Below are 24,380 nucleotides of genomic sequence, written 5' to 3'. Positions count from 1 at the left end.
CCCCAAGATATGCACTGGAGATAAACAATTTGAGAAGTCCACAGAATGTCTCCAAAATGTCACTGACAATGTGACAGCTCTGGGGCTGGAGAGATGGATGCCTCAGCAGTTAAGAGTACTTGCTGTTCTTTCAAAGGACCTGGATTCAGATCCTAGCACCCACATGAAGTCTTATAACAGTCTGGTAGCTCCAATCTCAGGGTTCAATAACTTCTTCTGGCCTCCAAAGCTATCAGACACACAATGTATTCACATATATGCAGGTAAAACACTCATAAGCACAAAAAAAGATTAATTAATCTTTAAAAACAAACATTTATTCTCTCTTAAATAAGACAAAACAGAATGACTATGATTTTAAGTGCCAGCAGAAAGGTGCAACTATGAAATCAAATAATATCTGAGCTTAATAAGAAACCAAGTTTTGCCAGGCATGATGGCTCATGCCTTTAGTTCCAGCACTCGGGAGGCAGAGGTAGGCAGACATCTGTGAGGTCAAGGCCAGCCTAATCTACAGAGCAAGTTCCAGGATAGCTAAGGCTGTTATATAGAGAAACCTGTCTCAGTAAAAAAACATAAACAAAAAAGAAACCAAATTTGTTTGGACTGGACAGATGACTCAACGGTTACAAGAACTTGCTGCAACAACCATGAAGACCAAAGTTTGGGTCTGAGTATCCAAGTAATAAGCCAGGAATCCCGCCCATAATGCTGGCAACTCCAGGTCTGAAAGATCTCAAGCCCTCCTCTGGTCTCTATACATACTGGTGTATGCGTGCGTGCATGCGCGCATACAGAGATAAACAAATGCAATTACAGATGTAATTTTTTTTTAAATTTTGAAGGCTCAGTAGTTAAGAACATTACTGTAGCCAGGTGGTGGTGGCGCACACCTTTAATCCCAGCACTCGGGAGGCAGAGGCAGGCAGGTCTCCGTGAGTTCAAGGCCAGCCTGGGCTACCAAGTGAGTTCCAGGACAGCCAGGGCTACACAGAGAAACCCTGTCTTGACAAAACAAAACAAAAAGCACTGTTGCTCTTGCAGAAGACCTGGGTTCAAGTCTCAGCACCCACATGGAGACACACAACCATATGTCTCTCCAGTTCTATGCAATCTGGCACCTAGAATCTTCTGGCCTTTATAGGCACAAGACACACATGTGGTACTGACGTATGCAGGCAAAACATCAATACAGAATATTTAAAAAAATACTTTGACTAAGTCAACGTCTCCTCCACCTTTCCTCTAGAGAAATCACACATTACACATATGTGTTCTTTTGAAACGTCACCCTCATCTCCATGTTTGCTTTGTCTGAAACCCTCCACACTCTCAACTTACAGGTTTATAATAGGAAGAACCAACAGATGTCTCTAGAGTGGGCTCCAAATCTCCTTGGTGGCTGTCATTGTTATCTCCCCTTGTATCATCAAGTTGGTGCCCTTTTCTGAGCCTTATATCTGGCTCTGGAGTCCTGGTGCACCCCAATCGGCGTTCTGCTGGCTCGTTCATGGGATACCAAAGCCTTTCTTACAAAGTGATCTTTCTTCCTGTCCCTTCTTCTTGGGAGAATGGATTTTTAAGGGCTAGTGAGTTGACCCTAAGGAGAGAAAAGTTAGACTCATGAGTGCTGGGAAAAAACACATGAGCTACATTATTATACCCTTAAGGAACAGAAAATTCCATCACAAAAGAGGATTATTCTTAAAAATTTATACCTACTGTTAATAAAGACTGCCAAAATTTATCAATCAACCAAAAGACAACATGTGTAATATTTTCATTTATGTTAATTGTAAAATATGTGGTTATATGAATTTATGCACATACAATAATTACTACGAAGTATTCAAAACCATGCTCCTGGCATAGAAACACATAAAGAAAAGCTAACAGTTTAGCAAAAAGACTTACATTTTACTATGCTCTGCCTATGTCTTTTTTAACCCTATCATTTTGTTTTCAGTTAAAAGCATGTCTAACTGAAGCTGGGCATGGCAGTGTACGCCTTTAATCCCAGCACTCAGAGGACAGAGGCAGGGGAATCTCTGTGAGCTTGAGGGCCAAGTCTACAAAGCAAGTTCCAGGCCCGCCAGGGTTACATAGAAAGACCCTGTCTCAAAAATAAAAAAAAACCCTAAATGTAAAAAGAATACATGTAAGCTTACATACTATACCGTGTTTTACATACGCAATTTCATTTAAATAATACCAGGGTTTCATTTTATTAAATTTCATTAAATAATGACCAGGATTATTTTTATTTTACAAGTGAGAAATCCAAAACTCCCCATACATTTTTTATAAAACAGAACAAAATCTCTAAATTCACACAATGTATATTACCAGCAACATTTTATATTCAACATGCTTACTATCTGACATTTTTAATTGCTCTAGTCTCTAGACAACTATGAAAAGCAAGAAACCTGGGACCAGAACATATCTCTTTTATACCCACAACCCCAGGAGATGTACGTATATAAATATCTAACGAATGGTTGAAAGGTATTCAATGGTCTTGAGTGGTAAATGCTTTTAAAAATCATCTTTCTCCTAACTAGTCTGTGATAATTTTATTCCCTAAAAGTTCTAGCCTTTCAAGTTCTTCTCATCTAACTCTCATTCTGAGCACATAAATGTACTTTAGACAATCAGCTGAATGATAAAACAGACTACCACAGTTAATCCACCTAGAAGGAGAAGGTTCAGGGACATACGACGCACTGCGGTGCTGAGACACACCCTTCTCACTGGGGAAGGGACGAGGGGAACAAAGAAGGCCTAGATACCATCAAGACAAGACAAGGCTGTAGTGTGTGCCAGCTACGTGAGCCTAAGTTACTGCTCATGGAGACACACAAACTAAGAACCAGCCAAAGAATCAGTCTCTGTGATGACCTGAGTTTACTGCAGAATGTCTCTAGTCACATTCAATTTATGAAGCAGGAAGCACAAGGAGCTAGAAAAATGGCTCAGTGGTTAAGAGCTCTCACAGGAACCAGGTTCAGTCCCCAGAACCTACATGGTGGCCCACAACAATCTATAATGCCAGTTCCACGGGACCTGATGCCCTCTTGTGGCACCACAGGTACCACATATGCACATGGTGCACATACATACACATGGACAAAATATTCATAAATTGTTTTTAAAAAAACAACAAAGACTGTACAGCTCAGTGGTAAAACACTTGCCTGATATGCCCAAGCCCTGAGTGTAATTCATACACATGCGTGCACGCACATACATACACACACAAGTTTTTATCTATCACCAAACTTGAGAATCTATCAATCACATAAGGGCAAGAGCAAATTAATAATAAATGACCACTTTTTAAGGGAAACGATGCTTACAGTTCATATTTAATTAAGCTATAATTCCAGCTATTGGGAAGAAGGTAAAGGCAAGAGGGTGGAAGGTTAGAGGCCTACCTAAACAACTTGGCAAGACTCTGTAACAAAATAAAAAGTTTAAAAAAATTTAAAAAAAAAAGAGGTCTGATGCATCATAATGGTAGAGCTTGAATATCATGGTCAAGGCCCTAAATTCAGTCCCCAGTAGCAAAGCGGGAAGGAGAGACCTACAGTTTACAAAGCTATCTCCTACCAACCACGGCTAACATTGACTGAGAACAAATGGTTCAATTCTGTATTGAATAACTTACACGCAGCCGTCTCACCCAACTCCAGTTTACTAACCCCATTCAGGAGATAGAGAAACTGAAGACCAAGGACTACTTACTAAGGTGACTGGGCACAAAGAACAAAAGCTGGCTTTTGAGCCTTAAAGCCGGCTGGTTTATATCACAAATAATTTACATAATCAAGACCTTCATTGTCAGCCACACTCAGGCTTGGGGGAGCCTGAGGAAGGAGGATCACAAGATAGAGGGTAGCAGGACTGTACAGTAAGCTCCAGGCCAGCCTGTGCTACAAATCTTCATTATCAAACCAAACCAAGCAGAGTCAAGATTTCTCAAAGTATCCTTGAACAGGGGTATAGTGGCTCATAATCCAGTACTCAGGAGGCTGAGGCAAGAGATAGCTCTCCAGCCAGGCATGGTGGAACCTGCCTTGAATCACAGCACTCAGGGGGCAGAGGCAGGGAGCTGTATGAGTTTTGAGGCCAGCATTGTCTACATAAGAGAGTTCCAAGACAGCCAGGACTACATAGGGGGAGAGACACTGTCTCAAAAAACAGAGAGAGAGAGAGAGAGAGAGAGAGAGAGAGAGAGAGAGAGAGAGAGAGAGAACTTAAGTTAGCTAGCTCTCTGTAGAAAGAGGAAAGTGGCCATGATGAAAAGTACAAGCTGCTCACATGGAGGGCTATGTCTGGGTATGAGATAACCAAGCTAGACAGACGGGAAAAGGAACAGGGCTCTGAGTTAGTGACCACAGCTAGCTGGCCTGTGCAAAGTCCTTGAGAAACCTACCTAAGGTATGACTATCCTTTCATATATTCTTTCTTCTCACACTGCTAACTGGAATAGATTTGATATAAGGAATGATGATCAGCTCCCACCTAAGAGACCCTACAGACAAGGAGATAAAATATGAGTAGCCAAGAAAGACTACAGCTACATCTTGGTGGCTGGGATACAGTTAACTCTCTGCCACAGTACAGGTGCAAGCTGACCATGTACATGTGAGAACACAGAGAGCTTGATAAGGGCAGCTGGGGGAAGTAACAATGGTCAAGTGACCAACAGTCAAGGTCAAGCTAGGGGGAGCCAGAGATGGACAGGGAGTTTCGGTCACCTCTAACCTGATGGGCAGTGCATGAACAGTGGCATGGTTATTTCCTTGATTGGGCCAGGGGTACCAATGTGGGGGCCCTCCATTGGCTCAGCCCAAGATAGCTCGGAAAATCCAGCAATTTCAATAGAGATGACCTCAGCCTTTGTCCATTCTCTCTATAAGCCCCTAAGCAAAGGAAATTGAAGGCTTTTCTCCTCTCTCAGAACATCCTCCCACTCTCACAAGTTTCATTTTTCTGCATTTTTTTTCTTTTTTCTTTTTTCTTTTTTTTTTTTTTTTTTTTTTTTGTGGTTTTACAAGACAGAGTTTCTTTGTGTAGCCCTAGCTGTCCTAGAAAGGTGTGTAGATCAGGCTGGCCTTGAACTAAAGAGATCTGCCTGCCTTTGTCTTCTGAGTGCTGGGCTTAAAAGTTTGCACCACCACAGCCCAGCTGCAGTAATTTTTAATAAAACTTGAACTCTGATTTGCATACTCCCATGAGAATCCATGTCTTTAACATAGAAGACAAGAACACCTGGAACCTTTTTCCCCAGATCCGTGTTGGATAGCTTGAGAACCCAGCATCTTAGGTCCTTGGATCAGGATAGGAGACTGTCACACAGAAGCCTTATAAAATATGTAAATATGAGCCAGCCAGATGTCTCTACAGAAAAAGGCACTTTCTGCCAAGCCTAAGACCTGAGTTCAATCCCTGGGACCTATGTGGTGGGAGAGAACCGACTCTGCAAGTTGTCCTCTGACTTCTACATGTGTACTGTGGCACCTCCACCCTGTACACACACAATATATATAAATCTAGTATTTTTTAATGTGCACATATTTAGAGTAATAGAAGCCAAGTCTCCCACGGCAGAAAAAGGTTATTAATAATATGGGAGAAAAATAAAATAAAACCTAGAATGAATCCTATGCTGAACTAGAACTGAAGATATCAGCGTGAATTCACTTTTTCAATATATGAACAGATATATTTAGTTTTCATTACATCTACTTACTTATGGGAGAGAGGGAGTCATGGAACAATATGCAAGAATTGGTTCTCTCCTACCATGTGGGTTCCTGGCATCAAACTCAAGTTGTCAAGTTTGACAGTGTTCTAATGTTGTGGTAACAACCACTGAACAAAAGCAACTTAGGACAGGAAATGACTTATTTAATCTTACACTTCCAGGTCACAGTCCATCTTTGGTGAAAGTCAAGCAGGAACTAAAGGAAGGAATGTGGAGGCAAGAACCATGGAGGAGTGAGCTTACTGGCTTGCTTTCTCTGGCTCCTGCTCTGTCAGCTTTATCTCACAACCCAGGACCACCTGCCCAGGGGTGGCACTGTAGGCTGGGCCCTCCTACATCAATCAATAATTAAGGAAATGTCCACAGATGTGCTGCACACAGAGAAATCGTGTCTCAAAAAAGCAACAAACAAACAACAACAACAGTGGCCCTCATATATATCAATAATATACACTCAAAGAAAGAAATTAAGTAAAATAACCCATTTACAGTCACTCAAAAAATAAAAAGTATCTGGGAATGCACCTAACTAAAGAAGACAAAGGCCTCTATCTACAGTGAAAACTTTGTGGTATCAAAAAAAGGAAAACAGGGCTGGAGAGATGGCTCAGAGGTTAAGAGCATCGACTGCACTTCCAGAGGTCCTGAGTTCAATTCCCAGCACCCACATGGTGGTTCATAACTGTCTGTAATGAGATCTGGTGCCCTCTTCTGTATACATAATAAATAAAAAAATCTTTAAAAAAAAAAAAAAAGGAAAACAAGCCAGGTGGTGGTATTGCACACCTTTAATTGCAGCATTAGGGAGGCAGAGACAGGTGAATCTAAGTGAGTTCGAGGCCAGGCTAGGCTACAGAGTGAGTTCCAGGACAGGCACCAAAACTACACAGAGAAACCCTGTCTCAAAAAAAAAGGGGGGGGGTTAAGATAAAAAGATACTAGATGACAGAGAGATCTTTTTCACTCCTGGATCAGCAGAATCAATACTATGAAGATAGCTACATTGCCAAAATTCATAAATAGATTTAATGTGATACCGATCAAAATCCCAATGTCATGTTTACAGATTTAGAAAAACAATCCAAAAAGTGACTGGAACCACAAACAGCCAAAGCAATCCTTTAAAAAAGTAAGAACACAGTGGGACCTCAAAGTATACTACAAAGCTATACTGATAAAAACAGCCTGTTACTGGCATTAAGAACAAACAGGTAGACCAATGCCAACAACGAGTTGACAAAGCTACACCTAACTTTTTACAAAGAAGGCAAAAACATGTATTAGGAAAAAGCTTACTCAACAAATGGTGCTTGCTAGCAAAAGCAGATATCCACCTGCAAAAGAATGACACTAGATTACTATCTTCCACATCGTACAAAAATCAATTCAAGGCCTTAACTTAAAATGTGAAACATTGAAAGTTCTAGATGAAAACATAAAGAATATTTTTCAAGACATTTGGGTAGGAAAGAATTTTCTGAAAAGAACATTAATAAACAGCACAGGATTAAGCCCCAGTGCCAACAGGGGAGGAGCTACATTAAATTTAAAAATTTATGCACAGCAAAGGAAACTATCAGCAAAGCTCACAGACAGCCCACAGAATGGAAGAAAATCTGTACTTGCTATTAAGAGTTTACAACTTAAATACCAAGGAAACAAAACTGTCAATCAATAAGTAAGCTGAGAAACTGAATGGATAGTTTAGAAAAACAAAGAAACACAAATGACCCTTACTACTTTTGAAAAGTGTTCTAATATCCCTAGCCATCAAGGAAATGCAAATTAAAACTACACTGAGATGCCACTCCAGCACAAACGGAATGCCTGTCATCAAGAGATCTGACAGCACACTTAGGAGAAGATGTAGAGAAAGAACCCTACTGGCTGCTTGTCGGAGTGCAAACTAATACAGCTGTGAACTAGCTTGGAAGTGTCTCAAAAAGATTAAAACGTTAACTCCCATATGACCCAGCTACTTCCCTCCTGGGCATACACTCAGAGAACTCCATCCAACTGTGAGGTATTTGCACTCCCCTAATTACTGCTACTCTAGTCACCACAGCAAGGAAACGGAACCACTCTTGTTGTCCATCAATCTGGTACCTATATAATACAGATTACTACTCAACCCTGAAGGAAAAAGTATACCAAGACTGGAGAGATGGCTCAGCAGGTAACTGCTGTTCCTCCAGTTCAGTTCCCAGCACCTACACCAAGCACTGGCAGCCACCTCTAACTCCAGCTCCAGGGAATCTGATGCTCTCTTCTAAACTCCAAGAACCTGGGCAAACACATGAATGTACCCACAAAGAGACACACATATACACGTAATTAAAAATAAAATAAATATTGGGCTGGAAATACAGCTCAGTAGTAATGCTTGCCTAAAATAACCTCATTTATTTTATGTGTGGGCCCTAAACTCAATTCCCAGCACTGCAAATAAACAATCTTTTAAAAACTGAAATTACAAACTCTTCAGAAAAATGGACATAGAATGTATAATGTTAAGCAATGTCACCCAATCTCAGAAAAGGGGGATGGGGGGACATTCTCTGTCATAGGTGCATCCTAACCTGTATTATATACAAGTGTAAATATAAACAAATGTGTGTGGGGGTACAGTATAACATATAACAGAGAAAGAAAGGGTAATATTAATATTAGATGATAAGGAAGGAAAGAACGCAGGGAAATGCACATGTGTAGTCGAAAAGAATAAAAAACTAAATACTTTTCTAGTTTTGGATTTGGAGGGTAGAGGGTTAGAGAAGATTTAAGAGAATAAAAAATGTACACTGAAAGGGTAAAATCCAAAGCAAGGTTCCATGACTTCAGAACAGCTATTCTAACTCTACAGAAGGTAAACCTAAATGGACAGACACTAGATCTAGACAAGTGCTTATCTGAGTGTTTTTTATTTCTAAGTTCTTTACAATAAGGTGATCTGAAAAAAGAAAAGGCTGGAGATACAGTTCTGTGGTAAAGTACTGATTGCTCTTCTAGAAGACCGGGATTGGATTCCCAGGACCCACATGGTGGCTCACAACCATTCCAATGCCAGTTCCAAGGAAATACAAAGCCCTTTTCCTGTCTCCTCAAGCAGTGCACACATATGCAAGCACATATGTGCACAGACATACATGCAGGCAAAACACTTTATACATAAAATAAAAATACATAAATCTCAAAAGAAAAAAAAGTTTAATCCTTTTAAAAAAGAAAAGGAGGTGGTGGCTAGACATGGTAGCATATTTCTTTTATTTGTTTGTTTGTTTTTTCCTAGACAGGGTTTCTCTGTCTAGCCCTGGCTATCCTTTTTTTTTCCCCTTTTTGAGACAGGGTTTCTCTATGTAGCTTTTAGAGCCTATCCTGGAACTCACTCTGTAGACCAGGCTGGCCTCGAACTCAGAGATCCACCTGCCTCTGTCTCCCAACTGCTAGATAGAATTAAAGGCATGTGCCAGCACAGCAGGCGGATCTCTGGGAGTTCCAGGCCAGCCTGTTCTACATAGCAAGTTCCAGGCCAACGTTGTAATATAGTGAGACCTTATAACAAAATCAGAAAGAAAAAAAAAAAAAGATGGGGAAGGGGAAGATACAACATTTTAGGTTAACCTTCAGGTTACCAAAAACTTAACAAAATGAAATGTCCTAATCTTAGAAGGTTCTAGAGAATCAAATTTTACTATAGTTTCCCTATTTGTATTCTACCTACTTGAAGAAAATGAATTCCTACTTAGAATGGAAGACCTTGAAAATAAAAGCAAACAAATCTAGGACAGTAATCGACAAGAAAGATTTCTTCTCAACACCAAAACTTAACTCTATCCTAGAGATTAAGTACCTAAATGAAGGGGAAATGAGAGACACAAAAACTGTAAAGAGAGCTGGGCAGTGGTGGTACACGCATTTAATCCCAGCAGAGGCAGGCAGATCTCCGAGTTCGAGGCCAGCTTGGTCTACAGAGGGAGTTCAGGACAGCCAGGACTATTCACAGAAACCTTTCTTGAAAAATCAAAAAATAAAATAAGAAATTGTAAAAAGAAAGACAAATTTTCAGGTTTACATTTACTACTAAAACTTATAATTGTCAGGACTGGGGAGAGTTGTTAAAAGCACTTGTGTCTAGCAAGGAACCAAGCATCCATAACTATCTTTAACTCCAGGTTCAGTGGTGCCTTCTGGCCTCTGCAGACACTAGGTAGATTATATGGTGCACATACATACTTGTAAACAAGATACACTTACACAAGAAACTAAATATTTTTTTAAAAAAGCCATGATAATCAAGTTAGAAAATTCATACTGTTGATCAGAACATAAAATGTATATATGGATAGCACAAAAGAGCAGAAACAACCAGAGAAGGGGAGAGAAGAGAAACACCGTATAGGAAGAGTGCGGGCTGGAGACAGTTCAGTGGTTAACAGCACATACTGATCTTGCAAAGGACCCAAATCTGATTGTCAGTTCCACGTCCAGCAGCTCACAGCCAACCCTGTGACTCCAGCTTGGGGTAAGGGGGATGGGGGGCACCTCCGGCCTCTGAAGGCACCTGCACTCACATGCACAGAACCCACACAAAAAAATTGCATATTCCTAATTTAAAATAACAAAAATGAAATTTTAAAAAAGAAAATGAGTGCTGGAGCTAGAGAGATGGCTCAGCAGTAAGAGCATTGGCTGCTCTTCCAAAGGACCCAGATTCAATTCCCAGCACCCATATTTTGGCTCATAATCATCTGTAACTGGTCTCCAAGAGCACCAGGCATTCATATGCTACATAGACATACATGCAGGCAAACATCCATATACATAAAATAATAATAATAAAGATGAGTGCTATTTAAATTTCTTGAGGTTTTCTTCCATGTATGCATTTTACATATTTTCCCATATATATTCCACATATATATATGTGTATGCATGTATGTATGTATGTGTGTATGTATATAATGTATACACACCTCCCCAGACTCCAACACTCAGAAAGGTTTCCTCCCCAAAGCAGGACATCAACACTTCTTGATCCCTAGCTACCTGTTTGCATCTGTCAAGCACAGTTCAGAATCAAGTGCCTCCATCAGCTCTGCCCCTACTTAATGGAAGTCCTATCTTAGGCTGTAAACACTTAGGGGAAAGAAAAACAAAAAACAGTCCTAAGAATTCTTGAGGCAGCTTAAGAGGCAATGTTTTCACACTTAAGGGACACAGGCTACCCATCATCCTATGGAGCATGGAGAGAAGTTGTGGTTTTTTGTTTGTTTTCTTCGAGACCGGGTTTCTCTGTGTAGCCCTGGCTGTCCTGGAACTCACTCTGTAGACCAGGCTGGCCTTGAACTCACAGAGATCCGCCTACCTCTGCCTCTTGAGTGCTGAGATTAAAGGTGTGCACCACCACACTTGACTAGAAAGATTTATGTCCAGGGTGAGAAGCAGGAGAACACTTTCAAATAACACTTTCAAATAAAGGTGAAGCTGCCCAAGCCTAAAAGGAACAGAGAGCCTGGGATACAGCTCAGTGGCAGAACACTCACCTAAGCATGGACAGTCCCTAGCTTCAATCTCCAGTACCCTACCCCAACAGAGAGCACAGTCTTTGGGAATAGAATCAAGATACAGGATAACTGGATTTAAGTTTGCAGAAGATAATCAGAAAGTAAGATAGCTAGTAGGATCAGGACAAAAATTAAACACTGACCTCAAAAGTGATTCCTTCAAAGAAAACAGCATTTGGATCACTCTGCATAACATTTACAATTTAGACTAGAGTACTGGTTGAAATCAATAGAGCAACTGCACAGCAATTAGGAATTCAGCAACTTCATGCGATCCAGAAAAAAAGCCCCACAAAAAGCAAACATGGATCCCAGGGTAACTGAAGGCACATCCCAAACTATAACTTCCTGAGGAGTACCACCAAAGGCTTGTAGGGATCAGAGGATGCCCTGAATATTACTTATGTAATGTAATGTGTATTATTTATAAGGACCCCAATGCCTCAGACCCATGGAACCGGCAAAGCCTTCCCAGGTCAGGCTTCAGGGAATGGGCAAAGCCTCCTTTTGGTCTAGTATCACCAGCATCCTGCAGTTTCCTCCCGCTAAGTGGCTGTACCAAGACTGCCCCTCTACAAAGACCTCCTACTAAGGCAAGCTACCGCCTCCTGGGCTGTATATAATCAAGAGGTTCTGGGCTGTGTTGTAGCATCAAAACAAGCCCAGCCTTGTCCAGCTTTTCTGTACACATCTGTGTGTCTGTCCTTGCTTCACTCCCTAGCTGCCCCAGTCAGGTTTCCAGGATCAAGTAGTACAGAACACAGAAGAAGTAAACAGACTTTACTAAAACAAACCTGTTAATCACTAAGCAAATAAACAAGTCCCTAACAACCCTGAAAGAAGGTGCAACATGCAATCAGACCTGCCACGATGTCTTATCTAATGTCCAGTTCCCAACAAAAACCTGCAAGGAATATACAATAGTAAAGTATACAGCCCTTTACTATTGTAAGAATACAAGTCTCTAGAGGGTACAGCAAAAAAAGTGCCCTCTAGAAACCAGCAGTCCTCATCACACACCAAAGCGCCAGTACCTGAACCTTGGGCTTCCTTGCTATGAGAACTATGAGAAAATAAAATTCTATTCTTTACCCAATCTGAAGCACTGTGTCATAGCAACACAAAACAGATTAAGAAACGAATTTAATTTCAACTGCATTATAAACACACTGCTACAAGGCTCTCCAACTCACTCACTGCTTTATGTTTCTAAAGTAACAAATTGTCTTTGAGGCTAGGAACTTAACTCAGTGGGCAGAGTACTTGCCTAACATATACTAAGTCCAGGGCTCCATTTCTAATGCCACATAAATTGGGTGTGGTGGCATGTGTTTATAATCCCAGCACTTGGAAAGCAGAAGCAGGGTCAGAAATTCAGGTCCATCCTCAGCTTCATAGCCTGGGCTACAAAATGTGCCTAAAATAAATAAATGGATGAATGAATGTAAATGTATGTTTCTGACACTGCATAGCATTAAGGTAGATAATATTTTATTCCTTCATCTTGTAATCCTACAAATAAAGCAGATGAATTATATAGAGAGCAACTGTTTCTTGCTGCTAAACTCTAGTGACTTCCTCAATTCTGTTATTATACTGTTCAAATTTTCTTTGGTTCTTTTGTTTTTCAAAACAGGGTTTCTTTGTGTAGTTTTGGTGCCTGCCTTGGAACTCACTCCATAGACCAGGCTGGCCTTGAACTCACAGAGATCCTCCTGGCTCTGCCTCCAAGTGCTGGCATTAAAGGTATGCGCCACCACCGCCTGGCCTCTTTGGTTCCTTTTTAATGACTATTTCTTTGTTAAAATATTCATATAGTTTATCATAATAATTTTGCATTTAATACACACCATTTTCTTTATGTAGCTCCAGGTTACCAGCCAGTGGCTCTCTTCAACACAAAGGGCTCTCCTTTGGCAATTTTTATAAAGCAGGTCTCATGGTAATGATCTCTCAGCTTTTGTTTCTCTAGGACTGCCTTAATTTCTTTATTTTTGACAGTTTTGATACAGAAATTCTTGGTAAATACATGTTTTGTTTTGCTTTTCAAGAATTTCAATGCATCAACCCACTTCTTTCTGGTTCTAGGGTATGGTGATATATTGTGTCCCCCAATATACTATGTTCCCCAATAAGTTTATCTGAGGATCAGAGGAACAAGCCAGCCACTATACAGAAGTCAGGCAATGGTAGCACATGCCTTTAATCCTATCACTTGGGAGTCAGGAATCCATCTGGATCCCTGTGAGTTCAAGGCCACACTGGGAAAGAGAGTCTTGCTTGGTGACATGCCTTTAATCCCAGCACTAACCATAGAGGTCTGGAGGTCTATACAGACAGACAGGAAGTGACAGAGCAGAGCAGGAAGAGGAAGTGATATAGCTGGGCTGAGAGAGCAAATGAGAGAACAGAACAGAAAGACATAGGGTATATAGGAAATAGCACTCTTTGGAGACTGAGGTGTCCGTGAGGTGAGGTTAGCTTGTGGCTTTTCCTATTCCTCTGATGTCTCTCAAGCTTTAACCCCAATTTCTGGCTCCGTATTTTTTATTTAATAAGATCGTTTAGCAATTTGTCTACACTAGGGCTCCTCTTACGAAATCTGCATTCAGGGCTGGAGAGATGGCTCAGCAGTTAAGAGCTGCTGAGCAGTTTAAGCTGCTCTTTCCAGAAGACCCGGTTCAATTCCCAACACCCACAGGGCAGCTCACAACTGTCTGTAACTCCAGTTCCAGTGGATGTGACACTCTTACCCAGACATACATGCAGACAAAACACCAATGCACATATAAAGTAAAACTCCATCATTTTTGGAAATCAGTCTAGCCCTGAATTTACTATGCACCTGAGCTGGCCTTGAGCTTTTGATCCTCGTGCCTCTACGTTCTCAGTGCTAGGGTTGCAGGCATTGCCAAAAGGATCAGCTCCCACACAAATCTTATCAGCTTCATGATCTATACACAGGCCTGAGCTTGTAATTAATTAGGCCTCACTTATCTACTTCTCAGGGAAAAGGTCTCCTTTTGGGCAAAGGCTAATTTTTCCACTTTTACCTAAATACAGCATACCTCACTCCTCCTAACAATTATACTAATACTTTGTTGTTTAATGTCTTCCCAGCTGTTACCTCTCTTCTGGGATTATTTATTTAGGTTCTGTGTTTGGGTTTTTCTTGAGATAAGGTCTCACGCAACCCAGCTGGCTCAAAACCTACTTTGTAGCTGAGAATGACTGCTGTTGTTGGTTTGGTGTTATCTTTAATTACATTTCTTTGTTTTGGTGGGTGGGGCACACACATGCCACCCTGTGGAAGTCAGAGGACAACTTGAGGGAGCTGGTTCTCTACAATGTCGGGACCAGGAAATTACACTCACGCCACCAGGCTTGCTTTACTCACTGAGCCACCTCACTGGCTGCCAAGAATGACTGAATTCCTGACCCTCTTGCCTCTATCTCCCAAGAGTTAGTATTAAAGACTTGTACTATCATGCTGACTTTCCTGAGATTGTTTTCCTATCTCCCTAATCCCCCCAAACTATCAGCTCCTTATGTGTCAACCTATCGTGTTCACCATCATGAACTGAACAGCACAGGCAAAGTTCCCGGGAGAAATTCCTTGGTTGTACAAAAGCATATCCCTTTAAAACCCCTATGTTAGACCCTAACCCCCAGCATCTTAGGCCATAGGTTTGATTTCATGTTTACGTGTATGGGTGTTTTGTCTGCATGTATGTCCGTGCACCATGTGTGTGCAGTGTCCAAAGAGGACAGAAGAGGGCACTGGATCCCCTAAGACTGAGACTCAAACCCAGTCCTCTGGAAGAGCACCAAGTACTCACTACTAACTGCCAATCTTTCTAGCTTCTATGACTATATTTAGACAAAGGGCCTTTACAGTGGTAATTAAAGTAAATGAAGCAGTAAGACTAGGCCCCTAGGCTGGGTGTGATAGCTAGGTCTCTAATCCCAGTACTTAGAAGGCAGTTCGAAGCCAGCATGGTCTGCATAGTGAATTCCAGGCCACTTCAGGCTACGTAGCTAGAATCTGTCTCCAGAAAAAAATGAGGTGGGGTGTTGGAGGGTGCCTGGTTCTAATTCAATCTGACTGATGTCCTTTTAAGAGAAAGACACTAGGGATACATGCCCAGAATAAACTCACTGTTAAGACAAGAGAAGCAGCCCATCTGCTGACATTTTAAACTTGGAATTCTGGACTCAGAAAACAAATTTGTTGTTGAGCCATTTAGACTATGGTTATTTTATTGGCAGCCCTAACAACTAACATACCTGCCTTTTAACAGAATAGCACATTGCTTAACTATTTTCTTTTTCCTTTTGTTTTTTGTTGTTGTTGTTGTTTGTTTGTTTTGTTTTGGGGGGGTTATTGTTGCTGTTTTTTGTTTGGTTGGTTTTTTGTTTTTGGCTTTTTTTGTTTGTTTTTTTGTTTTTCGAGACAGGGTTTCTCTGTGTAGTTTTGGAGCTGTTGCTGTTTTTTGAGACAGGGTTTTTCTGTGTAATCCTTGCTGTCCTGGAACTCACTTTGTAGACTGTCTGCCTCTGCCCCCCTCCGGGATTAAATGTGGGGACCAAGATGCCTGACTCAAGTATTTTCTTTATACTGAGTAACCTAAATCCCCAACCCTAAGGATCTAATTTCTAACTTAATAACTATACATATATATACAAAAGTTTTAGTTTCATACATTATCTTATTGCCTACAATCCAACCTACTACTTTTGTTTTCTACTTTAAACCTTAAACTGACACCACAACCCCTAACGATACCCCACAATTTGTTAACACTTGCAGGGATATACATGTCTATAATCTCAGCACTCTGGTGACAGCATTGGGGTTCAAAATCAACCAGAGTACATACTGAGTTAAAGGCCAACCTGGAATATAGAGCAGGACCCTGTGTCTCAGGAGGAAAAACATTTGCAGGATGGAGGGTGTAGGTACATGACAAGAATGCTTGCCTAGCCGCTGGTGGCGCACACCTTTTATCCCAGCACTGAAGGCTGAGGCAGGTGGATCTCTCTGAGTTCCAGGCCAGCCTGGTCTACAAAGCAAGTTCCAGGACAGCCAGGGCTCTATTTCAGAAAAACCCTGTCTCCAAAAACAAACAAACAGAGTGCTTGCTTGGCATGAGGCCCTGGACTCAAATTTCAGCAAAACACACACCATCACCAACAACAACACGCCACAGACCTTAAATACAAGAGCAAGAAGCCCTGATGAGGAATGTTCAATGTACTATTAGGGCTTTTGGGTTTGGTTTAATCTTTTATTAGTTATTTATTTGTGAAAGTATATGTGGACAACTTGCAGGAGTTGATTCTCTCCTTCTATCATGTCAGCCCTGGAGATTAAACTCAGGTCATCAGACTTGGCTGCAAATGCCTTTACCTGGAGAGCCATCTCACTGGTCCTAATATGATGTTATTACAGGAAAATAATGGAATCATTTTAATTGTTTTTGGTAGTACTGGTAATTGAATCTAGGACTTCACACATACTACGCAAGTTCTCTACCACTGAGTTATATCCTGAAGCACTTTTTCTTTTTACTTTTTAGACAATTTCAGTAGGATATACAGTTAGGCCTTGAATTTGTGATTCTCCTACCTCAGATTCCCAAGTAACTGGGATCACAGGCTTGCACCACCAGGTCTGATTTGGCAACAATCCAAATGCCTATCAAAACTAGAATAAATATTAAATGACTAATGACTATTCGTATAGTATAACCAAGTGTAGTGATTCAGACCTATAATCTCAATACTCTGGACGCCAAGGCAGTACTGTCATGAGTTCAAGGCCAACCTTAGTTACATTGTGAGTTCTAAGAAAAGAATAATGGGGTGTGGTACAGGCTTGTATTCTCAGCACTCAGAGATAAAAATAATATGATTGGGAGTTTCAGGATCATCCTTAGCCTTATGCTGAGTTCAAGGCCAGACTGGGAAACAGGAGACTCTGTCTCAAAATAAAACAAGCAAACAGACAAAAACACTAGGAAAACGGGGTGGGGTGGGGGGAGTGAGTGGTACATGACACATGGTTGTAATTCAGGCACTTGGGATGAAATAGGAGAATCAAAAGCTGATGGCCAGGCCTAGGCTACAACACAGTAAGACTCCTGTGTCAAAAAAGTAATAAAACACAAAAATAGCAGCAGCTGGAGATGTAATCCAGTGGCAGAGCCCTGTATTTAATTCCCAACCCCACCAAAACAACAAACAAACAAACAGAACAGGGTAGATGACAATTTATTGACATAGAAAGAAACCCATAAACATCATTTGTTTAATGTGCTACTGTAAGTCAACATAACATAGCTTCACCTGCTGAGCTCCCAAGTGCTATTTCACATGCGGAAGCACAATTCCATTCCACAGCCAAAAAGGGAGAAATTCAATATGGAGAAAGCAAGTTAAAACCAAATAAACTCAGCAGCTTTATATTTACAGCTGGTTGGACAGTGCCGCCCCAGATCATCTAGGTAACTTTCCTCAAGAGCTGACCATCTGCTTTCCTACAATTATGCCTGAAATATGGACCTTCTGGCAACATTTTACAAAGTTATGATCTCACTGAAGAATCCCACCAATAATCAAGTTTCCTAGGTGCCTTAATGAGTTTGTAAAATGTTATATATTCTTATCATGACTGATATGAAGAATGCAAGTGTAAAACCTAACAAAATAGATAAAAATGCAATTTCATGAATGCCATGTTGTGACATTAATACAACTAGAGCCAAGACCTCTCTGGATGGGATATCAAAACTGTGTTATCATAACTGCATATTTCTCTGAAGTCACTATGACAGTGGTTGCTGCCTTGACCTTTTCCTTTTCTTTAAACGAGACAATTTTGCTACTTAGGCAAAACTGGCCTAGAACTCTGAATTCATGGGCCTTAGCCTCTAGAGTGCTGAGATCACAGATAGGAAACACCACACAGAACTCGCACTGCTTAGACTTTTTCCTAGGGCAAGAGGAGAGAAAAACAGGACCGTGCCTCTGAAGCTAAAGGCAATAGGAGCAACAGACCTTAGCACAATACGCCATGAGGAAGAAGGTACAAAATACAAAGCTAAAAAGATTATATACATGTCCAAAAAATAATTAAGAAAAAAATGATTTTAATTTTTCAACTATTCACATGATTTGCAATCCACAAAGCTTTGCCCAAAAGCCACTAAAGCAACTAAAAAAGTCTATGGAAAGATTTTTGTTTGGGTTTTTGTTTCTAAAGAATATGAGGGTTTAGGAGAATTTTTTTGGGGGGGGGGGTTATACTTTCTTTTGTGAGTGTATATGTGCATGTGTGCCATGATGTACATGTGGGTCATAGAACAACTTGTAGAAGTGGGTTCTCTCCTTCCACCATCTCCCTGAACCAAAAATGTTGAGTACTCATTTATTTGCATGTATTATGTATAAAGGTAGGTGTGTGAGTGTGTGAGTCACATGCCAGAGGACAACCTTGGCTCTCACTCCTTGGAAGCCTTTCATCTTGGTTTTGGAAACAGGATTTCTCACTCTGTACTTGACAACTATGCCAGGACAGCTGGCCCATAAGCCCTAGAGATACGCCTGCCTAATCACCATGCCCAACCAACTACTTAATATGGGTTCTGAAGACTGAATTCAGGTCCTCATGCTTGCACGGAAAGCCCTTTACCAAGCCAAATCTCTAGAAACGTGCCACAACCCTTCTTTGGTTTTTGAGACATGGTCTCATGAATCCCAGGCTGGCCTGATCATCCTATATGTAGCCAGAGGATGACTTTGATTTCCTGATCTGCCAGCTTCCACCTTCCAAGAGCTGGGGACTGTACCACCACAGTCAGCCTCTAAGGAGGAGTTTAAAGTGAAGATAAAGCTCTGGGGAGCTCATCACCAGAAAGGTAAGAATCCATAAACTTCGCAATTCCTATCTATGTCTTTGTGCAAGTCTCTGCAAACACAAAGTAACAAAAATACCTGTTTGCTACATAATCATTTCATCACCTAGTAGATCCAATGTCAGTCACAGTTTATGCTTGTGATCAACCATGTTATAGACAAGAATTCTGTCACCTGGATACAGAGCCACATACCTATGATCTAAGCATTCAGGAGGGCCAGGCAAGATGATCAAGAGTCCAAAGGCCAGCTTGGGCTATATGGCCAGACTGTTTCAGGGAAAAAAAGGGGGGGTGGGGGATGGGGGGAACATTCCTAACAGTAGTAATCAATGTATTTTTTTAAAAAAATGATAATAGGCCAGCTCAGCAGTTATAGAGGCACTTCCTTGGTGAGCATGCCTGTTGACTGATTCCTGGAAACCACATAAAAATAGAAGAGACTCGATCTCAAAGTTGTCTTCTGACTTGAAATGTGCGCCATGGCATGCATGCTCCTTAAACAATAATGCATACTCACCACACACATTTATTTCTTGTTTTGTTTTTATTTTCTTACACATTTATTTTAAAAAACAACAACAAAAACCAAAAAACTAATAACCCAATGTTTTCTAGCCAGGTCTGAAAGACTTGCTCAAGACTTAGCCTAACATAAAACAAAGATTTTAAAAAAGTGATGGTGACTGTAGTCCACATATACCCCCTCTCTTCCAACCCTTCCCCCACCAGACACACACCTCCAAAGTGATGATATGTGCTATTACTTTGATATACTTCTAAATCTTCAAATGTGTGCCTTAGAAGTTTTAGGCAAGCCCACAGAAGTCTACATAAAACCAAAGATGCAAAAATATGGAGAGCTACATGCTAAAGACTGGATTCCAAGTTCTAAAGGCTGAGAAAATGGATGAGAACGCTGACGACAGGGAAGCACCATTTTGTGAAGGACATCAAGGGTAAGTGGGTTGTGAAAGACCACTGGTTCAGGAAGATGAAGCAAGAAATCTCCAAGAAGCCAAACATGTCCAAGGAGAGAGCCAAAGCTTTAGTATTTTCAGAAAAAGCTTCAAAGCACAAAACAAAGAAAGTAACTGGCCATCCAAGAAAGCCCAAAGGGAATTGGACTAAAATAGAAATGAACTGTGTGTGTGTGCACACATGCCCCACTTGTCAGGGGGAGAGAAGGAATACTTGCCTATGCAGACCATGGAGGATGTTAGGCATCTGATCACTCTTCACCTTATTCCTCAGAGACACTGTCTCTCTCTCTGAACCTGGAGCCAGGCTAGCTGCCAGCAACCCCAGCAACCCTACTCTTTCCCCCTACACTACTGTTAGAGTTAAGGCCCATTTGCAGCTAGGCTTTTACATGGGTTCTAGGAATCCAAACTCAAGTCTTCACGCTTATACAGCAAGTAATCTTAGCCACGGAGCCATCCTTTAGCTCAACAGTTACCTTTAGTAATATCTATGCTAGTATCATTTAAAAAGAAAAATATCATTTAAAATCATTTAATGATTGGTATCATTTAATATCATTTAAAAACAAAAAGGGAAAAAACCTGGGCTAGTGAGATGGCTCAGTAAATAAAGGCTCTGACCACCAGAGTTCCTGGTGGCCCTATTATCCCTGGGACCGAAGAGAGTTAAAAGCCAGCAGAATGGGGCTAGAACGATGGCTCAGAGAAGGCCCAAGTTCAGCTCCTAGAATCCATATCTAACTCCAGCTCTAGGGGAGTTAATGCCTTCTTCTAGACACCTGTACTCACACATGCACAAACACTCAAAGACATACACACACAAATAAACCTTTTAAGTGAAATACAAATCAACATTTAACATGAGCCACTTACATAAAAATAATCACCAGAATAGCCTCTTATATGATATAATTCTGAATAGTTTTTACGTTCTATTTCCTGACTCATTTTAGTTTTGTACACTGAATATGCTTTCCCCTCACAACACTTCTTTTTCTTTCTCTCTTGAGGGCTGGATAACAAAAATTTTAGGCTTTACAGTTCATGAGTCTCTTTAACAACTATGAAATAACCCAACTTTGTACCCCAACTGCATGTGACTATATCCCAGTAAAACCATATTTACAAGAGGCAGCAGGAAGGACTTGACCTGGAGACTGTAAAGTCTGTCAACCTCTGAAATAAAGGAAATGAAAGCATTCTTTTTGAAAACAAAACATGACTTATACTAGGTGCACTACATGAAATGATACTATTCATGGGGAAAAAAAAAATCCCTTCGTTTTTAAGCTTAAACAATTAACACAAGGATGGAAAAACACAAACTCTTTAAGCTCTGGAAACCTTACTCGCATCCAGAAGATAAAATCTGCTAGGTAGCCCAAGGCCTGAAACAGAAACTGGTGGGTAGCCAGTTACAGACAGACACTGGGAAGACAATCTTTCATATTTAATTTGAATTTCTCAAATTTTATAATTTACCACCCATCTACTAGAGCCTGCATGCAGTCCTTGCTGCAGAAACAATTTTAGTTTACAGTTCATTCACAATCAGCACTGTTACATTCTACAAGCAGTGTAGAAGTGAGCTGGATGTGTGACAAGACCTTAAGGTGACCTCTGGTAAAAAGAAACTTAAAACTTTAGAACTGACAAATTTATAATCCCCCCCCTTAAATATTAAGGCTTTGAGCTTTATTTTTTTGAGTGGTGGTGGTGCACACTTTTAATCCCACCACTTGGGAGAGAGAAACAGGTAGATCTCTGAGTTGAAGGCCAGCCTGATCTACATAGTGAGTTTTAATGAAACCATGTTTAAAAAAAAAAAAAAAGCTTTGAGTAGAGAATTTGTTCATAATACCAGGATTCTGGAGTTAGAGGCAGGATTAAGAATTTAAGTCTTGCCTGAGCTACACAGATACAGCTTGTCTCCCCACAAAAAACAACAACAAATAGCTAAGTGGAAGGAGTTCTTTTTAACTTTTTCATTAGGATTCTTGTTAGTTTGAGGCAAATGTTTGGGCTACAGAGTAAGATCCTGTCAGTCCCGTCCCCGTCCCCTGCAACCCTGCCCCCCCCCCAAAAAAAACCATTTAATTGGGAACAGTTTTATGGCCAAAGAATTTTAAGTATAATAAAAGACTTCACAGTATTTTTAACTTGTTTCTTGGGGAGTAGGGATGGACAGTGTGCTTTGTGAAAACAATAACACAAGAATGAAAGATGGCTAATTGAGTAAAGAACCTTGCCATGCAAATTTTTAAGGCCTGGCTACCTGAGTTTGATTCCCAGAACCCACGTAAACGTAGTGTGCCATGGAGACATGCGCCCCTAACCCCCGAAACACACATCATGGACACATACAATAAACTGGTAATTTTAATTTTTTTAAGCAAAACATTTGGAGTTTAAAAAAAAAAAGAAATAAAACTAAAAGATCATTCTTCTAAAATATTAAAACCTCTAGTGAAGCACCTACCAAATCCCAGTTGGACACGTAACGTTTCTACCAAAAATTCACTGCCCAACCCTCTCAAGAAGTTTTCAAACTCCAACCCCCCGCAAAAAAAAAAAGTCAGAAGAAATGCATCAACTGTCTAACCCAACGCTCTCTCCCGACCCTTCAAAACTTATTTTATAACCGTTAGCAGCAATGCCCTGACCAGCTAACACCGGCAGATAAGGGGCTGAGAACTGGGCCCAAGAACTATCCGGCAGTGGCTTCCAGAAGCGCCACCTAAGGAGAGGTGAGGGCAACCTTCCCATCCCAGTGGCTGGAAAAACAGCGCTGAGCACAACCCATCCGAAGCGACCCTGGCCAGAGAAACCCCTAGAAGTGGCCGAAGACACCAACTAGACTTGGGGCGGGAGGGTTCTCGGCGCGGGCGGGCACGGGGGGGGGACGACACCCGCCCCGAAGGCGAAGAGGATCGGAGCGAGGGGCTTGCGGACCCCCCGCCCGGTGGTGGGCAAAGGACAGCGGGCGCCCGCGACCGCAGCTGCACGGAGGGAGCACGGCCCCAGCCCCCTTCCCCACCCCCCGCCCCGGCCGCCGCTCGGGCCCCCGCACCAGGCGCGCGGCCGCGGGTCAGAGTTCCGGCCAAGCTCGGAGCCGGCCAGGCGCGCGCTCCCGGCCCGCGCCGGGGACACCTGTCCCTCAGCCCTCACCTCCCTCCGACCCCGGCGATCTGCTGAGCCCGGGAAGCCCCGCTCGCGCCACAGCCCCTCACCCGAGTTGGCCGCCGCCTGGCCGCGCGGCTCGGGCGCCGTGGGAAGCAGCGCCTCGGGGAGGGGAGAGGGGGCGCGGAGGGAGGGGGCCGCTCGCCGGAGCCGCCACCGCCGCCGCCACCGCCGCCGCCACCGCGGTACCGCGTCGGGACTGTGCTCGCGCCGCCGCGACCGCCGCCGCCGCCGCCGCCGCCGCCGCGTCTCCCCGCCCCCGCGCCCGCGCGTCGCCGTGACGCGCATCGCACGAGGCGGGTCGAGCCAGTAAGACCACACCCCGTGCGCAGCCGTGCTGGTCTAAACCGGAAGCCTCCCCTCCGGGGGCTCTAGAACCGCGGTGCATCTTGGGAGTTGTGGTTCGGCCGGAGACACAATGTAAACAGTGCGGGCAGAATGCCCCTAGCCGAACTCACCCAGCTTCCTGAACGTTTCCCCCAAGAGATCAGAAGAGGAGTGGGCCGCCACGGCCGGGGATGCTTCCTTCGATGTCCTTGGGTGCGAGCCAGAGTTTAAAGATTCGGGCCGGAGCGTGTGTTTGTGTCAGCGGCCAACATAATGCTAGGCGTCGTCTTGTGAAGGTTTCGGAATTCCGAAAGCGTTAGTCAACACTTCCTCAAACAGTAGGGCTTGATTTTATTACCGTATTAACGTATGATGAATATGTCCTACTACTTCTAAAAGATATTACGAACCCTTAAAACGTGTAATTCAGATTTATTTTAGATGGTCTTAAAGTAATGGTCGATTACAAACAACTTAAGCATTGTGTCTGTTTACACAGAAGGAGTGATTTGCGACGGAGTGAGCTTTCCTTTTGAAATCTGCCTTAGTAAGAACCAGAACAAGGAAATGTAGGAGCTGGTTTGCAGAGAAAAATGGTTTCTTCCTGTTCAATTGTAAGAGGAAATTATCCTTCACA

At 42.1% G+C, this 24,380-nt stretch overlaps 1 protein-coding gene across 4 annotated transcripts in view; it reads right to left on the bottom strand.

The window, feature by feature from the left end:
• Positions 1–24,380, bottom strand: part of Adipor2 (adiponectin receptor 2) — a 58,219-nt gene that overhangs the window by 21,400 nt on the left and 12,439 nt on the right. For 2 of the 4 annotated variants that reach the window (XM_037204205.1, XM_037204204.1), the window contains one exon: positions 1,342–1,600. In XM_037204205.1, coding sequence (XP_037060100.1) covers positions 1,342–1,512 — 171 coding nt within the window. In that variant the 5' untranslated portion in view covers positions 1,513–1,600. Of the gene's footprint in view, positions 1–1,341; positions 1,601–23,404; positions 23,426–23,466; positions 23,567–24,380 lie in introns of those variants that run through there. The other 2 variants (XM_028880501.2, XM_028880502.2) reach the window with 2 other exon arrangements.

This window comes from Peromyscus leucopus, chromosome 3 (assembly GCF_004664715.2).
Source record: "Peromyscus leucopus breed LL Stock chromosome 3, UCI_PerLeu_2.1, whole genome shotgun sequence".
Taxonomy (NCBI): Eukaryota; Metazoa; Chordata; class Mammalia; order Rodentia; family Cricetidae; genus Peromyscus; species Peromyscus leucopus.
This window is presented reverse-complemented; position numbering and strand designations above follow the sequence as displayed.